The sequence below is a fragment of the Cololabis saira genome, chromosome 5 (assembly GCF_033807715.1).
Source record: "Cololabis saira isolate AMF1-May2022 chromosome 5, fColSai1.1, whole genome shotgun sequence".
Taxonomy (NCBI): domain Eukaryota; kingdom Metazoa; phylum Chordata; class Actinopteri; order Beloniformes; family Belonidae; genus Cololabis; species Cololabis saira.
The window spans coordinates 12,092,363-12,106,690 of NC_084591.1; the positions used below are offsets into that span (position 1 = coordinate 12,092,363).

Here is a 14,328-nt window from a genome sequence, read left to right on the forward strand (position 1 = left end):
CACCCTTCATCTGATTGATCCATATATGACAGTTCCTACTTTCTGCCGTAACTTTTGAATGGTTTGATATAGGGAGTCGTGGGTGGTGCCATCCGCTAAATGTCCAGGTCACAAGGGTGCGAGGGCCCGTTCATCGCTGCTTGCAGCTTTAATTCTTGTTTATGTCTGGACGGACGGATCAACGACACCTGCAGCAGCATTCAATAGTTAAAACGTAGTTTACTCTGAACCGCCGACCTTACAGCGAGGATTAAAATAAAGTATAATTCAGTCAGATTCCACCTTTGCTTGGGGGCCGGAGTTTCTGGTTTTGTCATCAGGTTGGACGTGGCCTCCTCCCTGGACGTGGAGGTCTGGAGAGCAGAGCTGAGGGACGAAGACTTCAAGATCCTGCAGATCTGAACAAACACCAGGAGAAGATTAAAAGAACATCACGGATCATTTTGATAGGACAGCGAGAACAAAACAACAACAAAGGTTTAAACCGTGACTCACCTCCGTGTGTTTGAAGTGCTCTGCCAGGTTTGCGGGGCTCTTGCCCGCCTTCGTCTTGATGGCTTTGTTTGCTCCCAGCTGCAGGAGCTTCAACACGGCCTGCTCTCTCCCGTACTGCGCTGCTATTGACAAAGCCTCACAAAACACACATAAATCTCACCTTTAACTCAACATAAATACATGTTAACATTCATATAAGCCGCCCTCTTCTACTATGGAAGCTCCACATCCATGTTGTCCAGTGATTTTTGGAAACGTGCCGCTGAATTGACCTCAAGGATAATAGGAATTCAGATTGAATAGGACTAGGGATCGAATCAAATGTCAAGAATCGTTTCGATTCGGATTCTTAAGATTCAGAATCAATTATCACGACTTCCTTTGATTCAATCCAATATCGATTTGGGTTACTGTTATTAAAACTGTTTTTTGAGCTGTTACATGAATTATATGACTTTGTAGTTATGCAACGTATGAATACTAGTATTATATGCCATTAGGACACTAACCTGGTGCATTAAAAAAAATATGACTTTTCAAAATTCACCCAAAAGCTGTTATTGTTGAATAATAATGCACTTTTATTTTAAGTTTAACATGAAAAATAAATTCTTAGCCAGTGACGATGTAAACATTATTTTAATTTATATTCAAAATAAAATAAATTAAATAAAAATATATTATTTTTCACGTTTTCTTTGACCGACTGGTACATGTTTGGGATTACCTCTTCAGACAGACATTTGCGGGACATCATAACCTTCATAGTTTGGTTCTGTTACTGAAAAATCAAGCCTCATTTTGGTGGGTGTGATGGGGAATATTTGTGTAATATTTTAGTTTTGTCTTGTTTTATTTTATCCTTATTTTATCTTCCGATGTTCAAAAAGCACCATCCTTGTACGGTGTATCTATAAGGTTGTACACTTGTGTATTTTCCGGTTGTGAAATACAACTTTCAATATAACAACAACTGTAGATGCTTGCTATCCACCGTAAAGAACCTGTAAGAGCGTTTGTTAATAAAAATAAAGAAGCTACACATCCATTCATGAGAAGAAAAAAGAAACCAACTGTGTATCCGTCGGTGTTCTGGTCGTCGATTTTGGCCCCGTGGGACACCAGCAGGTTGATGACCTTGCTGTAACCGTCCCTGGCTGCAAACATCAGGCAGGTCATATGAGTTCTGGGAGGAACGAGACGGGAGAGATCAGAAAAAAAAACGGTTGACAGAAGTTTTAACTGGGACCAGAGCTGAGAACTGCAGAACCCTGATTATCAGACACCAGACGGGCAGCGATCACATAAAGGATGGACAGATGAAGAGCCACCAGAGGGCAGCAGCCTCCACGGTTCAGGGAGACGTTTCATTTTATTTATTTATTCAGCAAAAATAAAAAAATTAAAACAGTGCATGGAGGGAATGAAGCCCGAAGAAAAAATATAAACGTAAAAGAGAACATGGATACAAGGTCTGGATTACATTAAAGATAAAGACATTAAAGGTTAAGACAGAATAAGAGTTTTTTTAATAACTTTCTGAAGGAGGTAAAAGATAACATTGACTTCAGCGACACATTTAAGTCATTCCAGAGTTTTGGATCTAAATGTAATTTTAAATTGATGACCAGATGTTTGACAGAAGGGTAAATGAAGATTGCCACTGTGTCTAGTTGGATATGAATTAAAATCAGATGGAAAAGTAAAAAACTGCTGGAAAGTGACAGGAAGATCTTGTTTTGTATTGATAAACTTATGCACAAACAAGCATGAGTGGAAAACATTAAATTTATGCATGAATAATTATTATATTATATTATTATTATTATATTTCATAAAAAGAGGTGCAGATGGATCGTGTCTACCAGACTGAGAGATTGTTCTTTAGAATCTTTTTTGGATTATCAGTTATCAGTTTGGATAAGCAGCAGGACCTCCAACTCTTCCTGGGTTGTTAATATGCAGTTGTGGAAAAAAATAAAAATGTACTTATGAACCTAATCCTACAGGGTAAATATGTGAGACTCACTAGACGTGTGCGGTGGTGTATTTCTCTGCAGATTTAACGCAACCAGAGCAAAAAGCTTTACAGGCTATTTATTTATTTGACCTTCTGCCCTCAAGGTGATAAAGGCCAATAAAACCTCGTCCCACTCCAAGACTATCAGACATTTATTAACTTGTCAAATATTTTACTGCTGACTGCTCATTGTGATTTTACTACTACTTAGACTTGTAGTCAAGACTGACTAAACCGTGACCAAGACCCAGACCAGAGAATATCAAGACCAAGACTAGTTCAGCTCAAGACTGAGACCAAAAACAAACCTAGTAATTTCCTGATCATGCGTGATTGTAGAACATCATCCTGGTTCAGCTAGTTTCCATATGAGCTTGTATTCAACTGCAGCACAATAACACAGAGAAGTGGATGATGATGTTGAACTCACTATAAATATTTTCATCCATCAGCTGAGATCACATATGTGTGGCGACTGCTCTACCGCTATTTCTACACTATTGGAGGATTGACTACAGTGCTTTTAAGGATTGACACGACTACTAACTAGACCCAAAGTCCTCTAACAGAATAACCAGCTCCAACACCCCCCTCCACCTCAGAAAAGGAAGGAATAGTAAATGTTACTGATTTAAATTGGACTTAATTTGGAGATGAAACCTGAATCTTTAATATTAAAGATACAATTACTGACTTGAAACTGCATTATTTACCATTATAGTAATCAGATTACACTGAAGAACTGCTGATCACCAGATTCTGTCACCTTGGTGAGCAACGGCATCTCAATTATCCGAGTCCGAGACTGAGAGACCCGAGACAAGACCACAGTGGTCTTGAGAACTACTTCTCAATTACTTCTACCAACATTTAGCAGATGCAAAGTTACTTACATCTGAGAGAACACAAGCACGAAATCCCATAGACTGCTGGCATTTTTTTCCATCACTAAAAAGGTGAAAAGTAGTCTTTGTTTTGTTGTATTTCCAAAACACACCACTGGGTGGCGCCAATCACAACTTTGTTGCATACAAATACACAACTTTTTATTTTGATGTTGGGCTCATTCTCTTTCATATCTCCATCCCCGATACGACCCCGGTACATGAAATACAGCTGGATAGGAGACAACTTAGAAAGTGTATTTCACAAAATGTTTCAGTACGGATATCATAAACTGATACCAAATAAAACCAGATACTCAGTCGTACAAATCTGTCGTTTCATTATAGCTTATTGGCGTTTGTGACAACATTGCACTGCCTGACGTCAACTAAGGTAATTTTCTCCCCCGATGGTCCAGTACGACTCGACTGCGGACGGTCAGAGTTTGGTTCGTTAGAGAAAGTTTAGAGTGAGAGAAAACGTTTAGAATCACATATTTTTCTCTCAGGCTGCATCAGGAATTATGATGGAGACTTGTTCAACTTCCTGGAGTTTACCAACCATTATGATATATTAGCTTTTACCCCCTCTCTCTTCTTCCCCCTTCCGCGTTTTCAGGCGGACCAGAGTTCAGTTGCGTGTTAACACCTTCCCAAACTTTGAGTAAAAGAACATTTAAAGCAGAACAAACGGCGTTGCTGTGGAGGCAGCTGCAGGTTTTACTTGGGAGTAAAAAACGTTTCTCCGTCCTTCGTTTACTGATTTGGGCTGGAGGAGGCAAATGTCAAAATGTAGACGTTAAGTTAGATGCATTCAGTGTGTCAAAGGAATAAAACCAAACTGATGTCAAGCTCCTTGGATGTAAATCCATCCACCAGTGGAGTTTAAGTTTAATGCACGGAGACTAAAGATATATCACCATCAGCTGACTGCAACTCTGTTGATTTACTGCTGAAACAGTTTATCGCCAGATTGTACTCTGTTATGTCATCAGGAACAGTAATAAATTGTTTGGCATGTTGTACTTCAGGCTGGATGTATTCTGGTTTTAAGTAATAACACTGATTGAAAGGGTAAGGAGAGATTTCTGTGAGATTTCCTCCTCCTGATGTCGGTGGCGGCTCGTAAACAGAAAAATATTGGAGCCGAGCAGGAAAACAGAGGGTGGGTTCTTTTAGTTAACCGTTGTTGACTCTGTGGTGCAAAGACTCATGGGATTATTGATGATTTGGTTTTGTACATTAATGTCAGAGTCGAGGACGGTGTTTGATTTGAGTTACTAGTCCTCTCATCCTCACAGCAAACGATACCAACCCCTGCTGGACACATTTCTGACAGACTTGTCTCTTACACAACCAGGGTTTGGTCCCACACTCATGACCGGGTCTTACTGGGGTCTTACGGCGTCGTTATCTCTACAACTATCACCGGATTCCTGGTTTATTTTCGTTACAATGCCAAAATGCAACAGACTACCTCCAACTTGCAGCAATTGCCACCTCACTCAGATCAACACATTTTCTTGAATACGTCTGAAACACACAGTGGGGCAAAAAAGTATTTGGTCAGACACCAGTTGTGCAAGTTGTCCCACTTAAAAAGATAAGAGAGGCCTGTAATTTTCATCACAGGTTCACTTCAACTATGAGAGACAAAATTATAGTGGAAAATAAGTATTTGGTCAATGACTAAAGTTCATCTCAGTACTTTGTTGGCAATGACAGAGGTCAAACGTTTTCTGTAAGTCTTCACACACTGTTGCTGGTATTTTGGCCCGTTCCTATGATTTCCTGGATTCTCTCCCTATTCTGTCTCTCATAGTTGAAGTGTAGCTATGATGAAAATTACAAGCCTCTCATCTTTTTAAGTGGGAGAACACACACAACTGGTGTCTGATTAAATACTTTTTTGCCCCACTGTATTGTTGCCGTTACTGAAATTTGATGTTAAAAGTAAGCGCTAGGAATAATTATGGTCTGTCTTAACCTAAACAGACCAACAAATGAAATATAGCAGTTTCCCCCGACCGTCTCCATCACCGTTCTCGTGTCACGTAATTATTTTAAAAGTTACATAATTTTTTTCATTTTAAATACTCACAAAAACAACCAATAGCATTACTTCATTAATGAAATTATTTAATTTTAAATTAAAGGGGACCTATTATGGCATCTAATACCTATTTTAAACAGGCCTTGAATGTCTTAAAAACAAGCTTTTGATTGTTTTTGCTAAATAAATTAGAAATTCAGTCTCTAAACCATGTTTTTATCTTCCCATTCTGTAACCTCATTATCTATGCAGGATTCTGAGTGGGCGGGGCTATGATAATGAGGCTCTGTGCTGATTGGCTGCCTGAATGACACGATACACCGCTACGAAAAAATGGCGGAAGCTCCGGCCGGCGGAGTTACCGTGTCCTAACTGCATGCAATGTGAGCGAGCGTCAGCGAGAAAATCAAATCCATTGCTTTATTTTCTATTGAACTGTCCTAACTGGCCGCAGCGATGCGTAGCGCTGCGCGCCGTTTTGAGCTGAACATTTGTCGGGCGCCCTGCTTCTATTTTCTCCCTGTCGCTCGTGTTGAAAGCCGGTTGAAAGCGCTGTAGGAAACAGTCAGGGATGAGGAACGGCTGATCCAGTTAGTTGAAATGAGAAGTTATCTCTATGATACCTCATCATTTCACTACAAAAACCTCAATAAAGTGGCAGCTGCTGGAGGGAGATGGACAGGGGGCTGGAAGTTTCTGACCGTTATTTTTGTGTGTTTTGTCAGGATGCTGAGCAGACGTTAATTTACCGTCAGCTTCTGTTAATGTACTCTAGCTACTGTTAAACCGTTGAGGGAGGGTAGTTAGCAAGTTCAGCACAATAATATGGCCTGTTAGAGTTGAACAACAATTAATAACAGAACTGCATATTAACGGTTTCAGTGTGGACAGAGAGCGTCGATGTCACGCAGTGCGACACGATAGTCGGACGCTCGCATGCAGTTAGGACACGGAGTTAGTTGTGGGCGTGGTTTCACGCATCGGAGGCCAACCTATGTAAATCGCATTTTCGTTACGTAACGACGGGAGCAGAATCTGAACGGCTCGTAGAAGTCACATCACACTGGACGGCTCATCCGGGCGGCTGTACAGACACTGCAGAATTTGGTTGCTTTCCTCCTTCTCATTCTAAATTAGTAACACAATTTTATCTCCCAATTAATGTCGCTGTTCTTCCTCTGAGGACCGATGTGAGCTGCACGCGTGCATCGAGCTTCTAACGGTCTCCGCCACCTTTACTCAGGAGTGGAGCACGTCTGATTAAACAGTAATGAAGTACTCCGTCAGCCACACTCCTGGACACCACCCGATCGATCAACTCGTCTGGAACGAGCAGTCATACATGTCCACTTCAACAATCCAACCCAGACACAAATTCAGGAAGTAGAGCACAGATCTATCGAGCTACTGAGGTCACATCAAGTGTTTAGAAACCCAGAAAAGGGATATTCTTCCACTCAGACCTGCTTTAACCTCCCAGCTGCTCCCTAACTGCCCATCGTTCCCACCTGAGAGACCTGTACGTAAACAACCACCGCTGCGATGGGTTTTTATCTCATCACCTGTCAAACAGCAAAGCTGAAGGGAAATAAAAACCCAGAACAGATCCTACGAAGCAGGTTTCAGGGTAATTCATCACATATATACATGAAGAGGAAGTATTTATAAGGTCATCTCATAACTCAAAGTGACAAAATCAACAACAGACGGATGAGTCTGGAGCTCAGATTAACACTGACTTCCTCTCTTCTTCCATGGTTCAATATTAATTTAAAGCAAAACTATATAAAGTATGAAATTGTGGTTTAGTCTGGTTATGTCGGACATTATGGTTTATAAATACCTGTCAAAACACTTTCCTGAAACAACAACTGTGAGTTTTTAACACAGTCAAGAGTTTAGTGTCTAATTTAAGGAAAAAAAAGGCAAACTTGCATTTTTCATACACAGATATTGATTAAATCTCATTTAATCAATATTCTTCATTGGCCTTATGGGATGTGAGAAGGTTAAATTATCTGAGCTACACTAAAGATCAAATTCTTATCACAATACAATAATAATAAATAATAATACAAATACTGCTGCTACCAACAAAAATTACTGTTTTATGAACCAACTGCAAATACTGATTTATAAAGTTTTATAAAGTGAATTAAAGCAATCCGAAGGTTGTAATTTGGAAGAATGAATCATTTCGGACTGAAGCGTCTGCAGACGGAGGTCATGTTTGTCAAAGGGTGCGTGAATCTGAACACTAAAGCAGTAAAACGGAGTGAAAAAGAAATCCTGAGTTAATGTTCGATGCAAGTTCAAACAAGAGCAACAATGGCTCTGACGTTTTTATGAACATTTATACCCAACAGACCTCTGACGAGGAGGATGATGCGTGGAGAGTCCTGAGCTGGTGCATCATGGGTGGTTTCACCCCGAGGTCGGTCACATGACGCCTCTCTGAGATCTGAGCGTCCTTCAGTCGGCCGATCGATGAGCTGACAGCTCGGTTTACTCACCCGGTCGGGGCGTCAGGAACGCTGACCTTCAGAAAACACCTGAGCCAACGCGCCGCACATCAAACATCCACGGTGACGGAAAAACAGACGACACAAAGAGGTCGTTATACCTGATCTAACTTCTCACCGACTCACACTTTCAGGTATAAAACACCTAAACTTTTATTAAATGGTTTAGTCGACTCATTTTATGTTCCAGTTTCCTTATTATTAAGAACAATAAACACTTAAGACATACTAAACGGAGATTTTAACTTTATTCATTAAGCTTTTTTTTTTTTTAAAGCTCTGGGATGTAAAACAACACGATGGACATAATATAATTCATATTTTTATTTATTCACTATTTTTCTTAATTCACTCTTTCACGGCTATTGTCCAAAATTGTGAAATCTACTACCACAAAGCTCTTTGCAACTTTCCTCAGCACCTCGCCATCCTCACGGGGAAAACAAACAAGTATAAACATAATTTTTTATAAGAAATTAACTGATTATTGTTAACCGTCTAAAAAAAAAAAAAAAAGAGTAAATGATTGATTTTTATGTCCTTTTTTTCCTCCGACTCAAACCCACTCAGGAAATTCTATGATTGTTGCATTTCTCTGTTCTGGACTTACAAAATGATAGCTAGCTGATCAATTTGATTACAAATAACTGTTTTATTCCTCAATAATGTGCAGATGGAATTCCCAGCAGAGACGGGAAGAAAGACGACGCCTCACTCCATAGATTTTTCTGACAATAATCAACAATTAAACCGGTTGGCGACTATTCTTATAAAATCAATTTTTGTCAACGTCGTCAACTAATCGCTGCAGCCCTACTCCTAAATCAGTTGAAGCATTGATCCACCCACTCAGAACTTTTTTTCAGAACGTCTTTGTTCTGAGCTCCAGGTGCATGTTGGGTATTTCACTGGGATTAATGGGGAACGCATGAAAATAAGGGGGCAGAAGTTTTATTTTGCGTATTTCCTTGGGGACGTTAACGGTTATCAGTGTGTTCACTGTTTCAGTATGGGGCATATCATAAGAAAAAACTCAAATTAGAGGTTTCACATCAATTTTACATTTTTTTTTTGGTTAATGATTAAATATTAGCATCATAAGCAAAACTTTTTTCTGCTTTGATGAGACAAGAGAAGAACGAGCGTTTGAGTACGTCTTTATAACGCCAAGCAACCCCCCCTACCTCCAAAGTAGAAACATAATTTTGTAAGTATAAGATCGGGATGCACATTATAAAAAATGGCCGTAACTGATTATTTTTAACCTTCTAAAAAACGGTAAATGATTGATTTTTCTGTCCGACTCAAACCCACTCAGGAAATTGTGCGATTGTTGCACTTCTCTGTTCTGGACTTATTTTAAAAAGTAGCCAGCTGATAAATTTGATTACAAATAACTGTCTTATTCCTCGATAACGTCCAGATGGAATTCCCATCAGAGATGGAAAAAAAAGACGCCTCACTCCGTTGATTTTTCGCCCTCGACAATAGTCGAAGATTGCATATTTCCATGGGGACAATGATCATCAGTGTATTTGCTGTTTCAGTATGTTGCATATCATAAGAAACAAGTCTCAAGTTAGAGGTTTTACATAAAATATATTACGTTTTTTTGGTTAATATTTAATATTAGCATCACAAGCAAAACTTTTCTCTGCTTTGATGAGACAAGAAAAGAACGAGCATTTGACTACGTCTTTATAATGCCAAGCAAGCCCCCCCCCCCTCCAAAGTAGAAACATAACTTTGTAAGTATAAGATCAGGATGCACATTATAAGAAATGGCCGTAACTGATTATTGTTAACCTTCTAATAAACAGTGAATGATTTATTAACAGTAAATGTCAGGAAAGTGTGCGACTATTGTATTCCTCAATAACGCCCAGATGGAATTCCCATCAGAGATGGGAAGAAAGACGACGCCTCAATCCATTGATTTTTCACCCTCGACAAATAAACTCGACTTGCGTATTTCCGTGGGGACAATGATGATCATCAGTGTATTTGCTGTTTCAGTATGGTGCATATAATAAGAAACAAGTCTCAAGTTAGAGGTTTTACATAAATGTTCTACGTTTTTTTTTGTTAAAGATTAATTAGTAGCATCATAAGTAAAACTTTTCTCTGCTTTGATGAGACAAGAAGAGAACGTCTTTATAACACCAAGCAACCCCCTTCAAAAGGAGGATCTGAACCAGTTGTAGAGCCTCAGAAACTGCCCGAGAGCAGCCGCCTGTCAAGCCTCTGATGTTGCTGACTCAAACCCTGTGGAGCTTAAGGAGAAACCCAGAGGACCGACGCTCAACGTCCATCAAATGTGGCAGTCTGACACGACCCTGAATCCAATCTGACGGTTTCAAGCTGCAAACTGCAGTCAAGGAGGCCTCCTTCACTGGTGCCGAGGACTCGAAACTCCTCTGCAAGAGACTGCAGACTGTAGTTGTTCGGTTTTTGTGAACGTCTCCTTCGGCAGATTTTAAAGATGACCAGATTTGAATTCTGGCTAAATTCAACGCGAGAGAAACAACCAACATTCTTCAAATCTGTACATTTGTCTTTAAAGTGAATCATAAGACTGATGATTTACGTCATGGTTTTAGATATTTAGGGCCCGAGCACTTGCAGTGCGAAGGCCCTATTGTATTTGCAGGAATTTTTATTATTATTATTAGGGCCCGAGCACCTTCAGTGCGAAGGCCCTATTGTATTTGCAGGAATTTTTATTATTATTATTTTTTTTTTTCTTCTGACAAAGTGATGGCCTTTTTGCCCCCCTTAACATGCCCAAAAAGTCACCAAATTTTGCACCCAAGTCAGGCCTGGTGAAAAATTTGATATTTAATGGTTTGCATTAATGGGCGTGGTAAAATGGCTCAACAGCGCCCCCTTGAAAACTTTGTGCCTCAAGCCCCACGATACGGTTTGACGTACATGCACGAAAATCGGTACACACCTGTATCATGGGACAACTGAAAGAAAAGACTCTTGGCGTCATGCCCGAAACCGAACAGGAAGTCGGCCATTTTGAATTAGTCGCGTCATTTTGGCGAAATTTATGCCATTCCTTCGAAAGTTAATTCAGCCCGAACCGTAACGTGCACCCAGGTGTGTTATACATCAAAATGTGCGTCTCCCTCCTGCGACCACCCGCATTACTTTTCTCTTTCAAAAGCGTTACCGTGGCGACGCTAGACGCCAAAAAGCGCGCCCACCCTTCATCTGGTTGGTTCAGACAGAAAAAACTTTGCGCCTCAAGCCCCATAATACGGTTTGACGTACATGAACGAAAGTTGGCACACTCCTGTATCATGTCGCAACTAAAAGAAAAGTCTCTTGGCGCCATGGCCGAAACCGAACAGGAAGTCGGCCATTATGAACATTCTGAATTAATTGCGTAATTTTGGAGCAATATATGCCATTCCTTCGAGAGTTAATTCAGCTCGAACCGTATGGTGAACCCAGATGTGTTATACATCAAAATGTGCGTCTCCATCCTGCGACTACACGCATTACTTTTCTCTTTCCAAAGTGTTACCGTGGCGACGCTAGACGCCAACAAGCGCACCCCCCCTTCATCTGATTGGTCCATATTTGATAGTTCCCCAAAAGGCACCAAATTTTGCACCCAAGCCAGGCCTGGTGAAAAATTTGGTATTTAATGGTTTGCATTAATGGGCGTGGCAAAATGGCTCAACAGCGCCCCCCGGAAAACTTTGTGCCTCAAGCCCCACAATACGGTTTGACGTACATGCACGAAAATCGCTACACACCTGTATCATGGCACAACTTAAAGAAAAGTCTCTTGGCGCCATGGCCGAAACCGAACAGGAAGTCGGCCATTTTGAACCTTCTGAATTAATTGCGTAATTTTGGAGCAATATATGCCATTCCTTCGAGAGTTAATTCAGCCCGAACCGTATCGTGAACCCAGATGTGTTATACATCAAAATGTGCGTCTCCATCCTGCGACTACACGCATTACTTTTCTCTTTCGAAAGTGTTACCGTGGCGATGCTAGACGCCAACAAGCGCACCCCCCCTTCATCTGATTGGTCCATATTTGATAGTTCCCCAAAAGGCACCAAATTTGGCATGCAAGCCAGGCCTGGCGATAAATTTGATATTTCATGGTTTGCATTAATGGGCGTGGCAAAATGGCTCAACAGCGCCCCCCGGAAAACTTTGTGCCTCAAGCCCCACAATACGGTTTGACGTACATGCACGAAAATCGGTACACACCTGTATCATGTCGCAACTTAAAGAAAAGTCTCTTGGAGCCATGGCCGAAACCGAACAGGAAGTCAGCCATTTTGAATTAATTGTGTAATTTTGGCACAATTTATGCCATTCCTTCGGCAGTTAATTCAGCCCGAACCGTAACGTGCACCCAGGTGTGTTATACACCAAAATGTGCGTCTCCATCGTGCGACACCACGCATTACTTTTCTCTTTCAAAAGTGTTACCGTGGCGACGCTAGACGCGAAAAAGCGCACCCACCCTTCATCTGATTGGTCCATATTTGATAGTTCTCCAAAAGTCACCAAAATTTGCATGCAAGCCAGGCCTGGCGATAAATGTGATATTTCATGGTTTGCATTAATGGGCGTGGCCTAACGGCTCAACAGCGCCCCCTAGAATACTTTTCTCTGCCATAACTTTTGAATGGTTTCACATAGAGAGTCGTGGGTGGTGTCATGGGACTCTGTAATGAGTCCTTAAGCTTCGTTGGCCTGAATTAGCCCCGCCCCTTCTTCTGATTGGTTGTCCTTTTTTTATAATAAAATTGCCGCGAGCCGCCAGTCGCTCTCGCGCTGACTCCCGCTTCCTGATTCAAACGTCTGCCGGCCCCACCCCCTGACCAATCAGTGGCGAGTAGGGTGATGGCGGCCCCGCCCCCCGACCAATCAGTGGCGAGTAGGGTGATGACGGCCCCGCCCCCCGACCAATCAGTGGCGAGTAGGGTGATGACGGCCCCGCCCCCCGACCAATCAGCTCCCTGTAATGTGGTGACTTGAGAAATATTCCCGGCTCAGCCCGGTTACAACCTTGGCAGAATGGTTACAGAAAAAGTAATAATTTAAATAGTAGGGTTTTACTAATATTTATAACTTACAAATATTTAAAAAATTAGGAAAAAAAAGTTCCAGACATTTTATCGCTATGTTGGTCTGTCCTAAGCCAGTAGGTCAAATAATAGGAATAGCTGAGACTTAGCTCAGCCAGATTATTGCGGTCTTTGCTGCCAGAGGTCGAGAGTTCAAGCCTGGCTTGATATGCCAAAATTTTTGTCAGCAATTTTTGTGTTTTTTTTACATCAAAATGTTCGTCTCTGTCCTGTGACGACGCACATTATTTTTCTCTTTCCCCTTCTTCTGATTGGTTGTCCCGATTTTCTGCCATAACTTTTGAATTTGAGTGGAGTTTGCGCGCGCAGCTCCCGCGGGGGGAGGGGCTGATGTTCAGCGCGGCCGCCATCTTGGTCGAGGCGCCGCATTGACTGCCTGAGAACGTCGGGCGTGGCCGCCATCTTGGATCGGTATCGCTTTAACTCTAGAGCGTTCACTTCTATTGTGGAAGGAGGTGTCTGCATAAGTAAAATAACTATAACTCACTTGATTTTCAACCGATTTTCACGCGGTTTGCTTTGTTACAAACGGCAGACATGTAGCTATGATACAGGATGCTTGATGTACGTTAAATATGCAAGCTTTCATGCTAAAATACGTTAGGGTAGTCACACTTCAGGTATACACACACACACACATATATATATATATATATATATATATATATATATATATATATATATATACACACACACACACACACACAATATACACAATACAAAATACAGTATAGCATATTAATGAATGTATTAATATATTTGAATAACAGACATAACAAGCTTAAAAACAAAAAACATAACGGATGACAGCATAGAATTGTCATAATGGAGAAAAAAAAGAAACATTTGGAAGGAGTGTGTGTGTGAGGAATTGTATATTAGTGTTATTAATTGAAATTATATAATAATGCAATCGCTATGATATATAATTTTACAATATAATACAGTCAAAAATATATGAAATGAAGCAACATACAATGCAATAATACAATATGCTATATTACTGGGTACGCTAATATGAAATAACAACATGTAATATAATATGGTATAATAGATTAATATAATATCATACATTCTGGACCATGAGATACAGCTGTACTGTATGATCGTCGTTCATTTGAGTGATCTGATTTTTTTTTTCATGGTTTGCATTAATGGGCGTGTCCTCACGGCTCAACAGCGCCCCCTAGAATACTTTTTTCTGCCATAACTTTTGAAAGGTTTGACA

The 14,328-nt window shown here is 40.7% G+C and overlaps 1 protein-coding gene across 1 annotated transcript in view; it reads right to left on the reverse strand.

Moving 5' to 3' along the window:
- Positions 1-14,328, reverse strand: part of asz1 (ankyrin repeat, SAM and basic leucine zipper domain containing 1) — a 73,814-nt gene that overhangs the window by 23,564 nt on the left and 35,922 nt on the right. The window contains exons 8-10 of the mRNA XM_061722739.1: positions 1,570-1,681; positions 496-630; positions 283-398 (exon numbers count right to left, since the gene is read on the reverse strand). Of these exons, the coding sequence (XP_061578723.1) occupies positions 283-398; positions 496-630; positions 1,570-1,681 (363 nt within the window). The remainder of the gene's footprint in view (positions 1-282; positions 399-495; positions 631-1,569; positions 1,682-14,328) is intronic.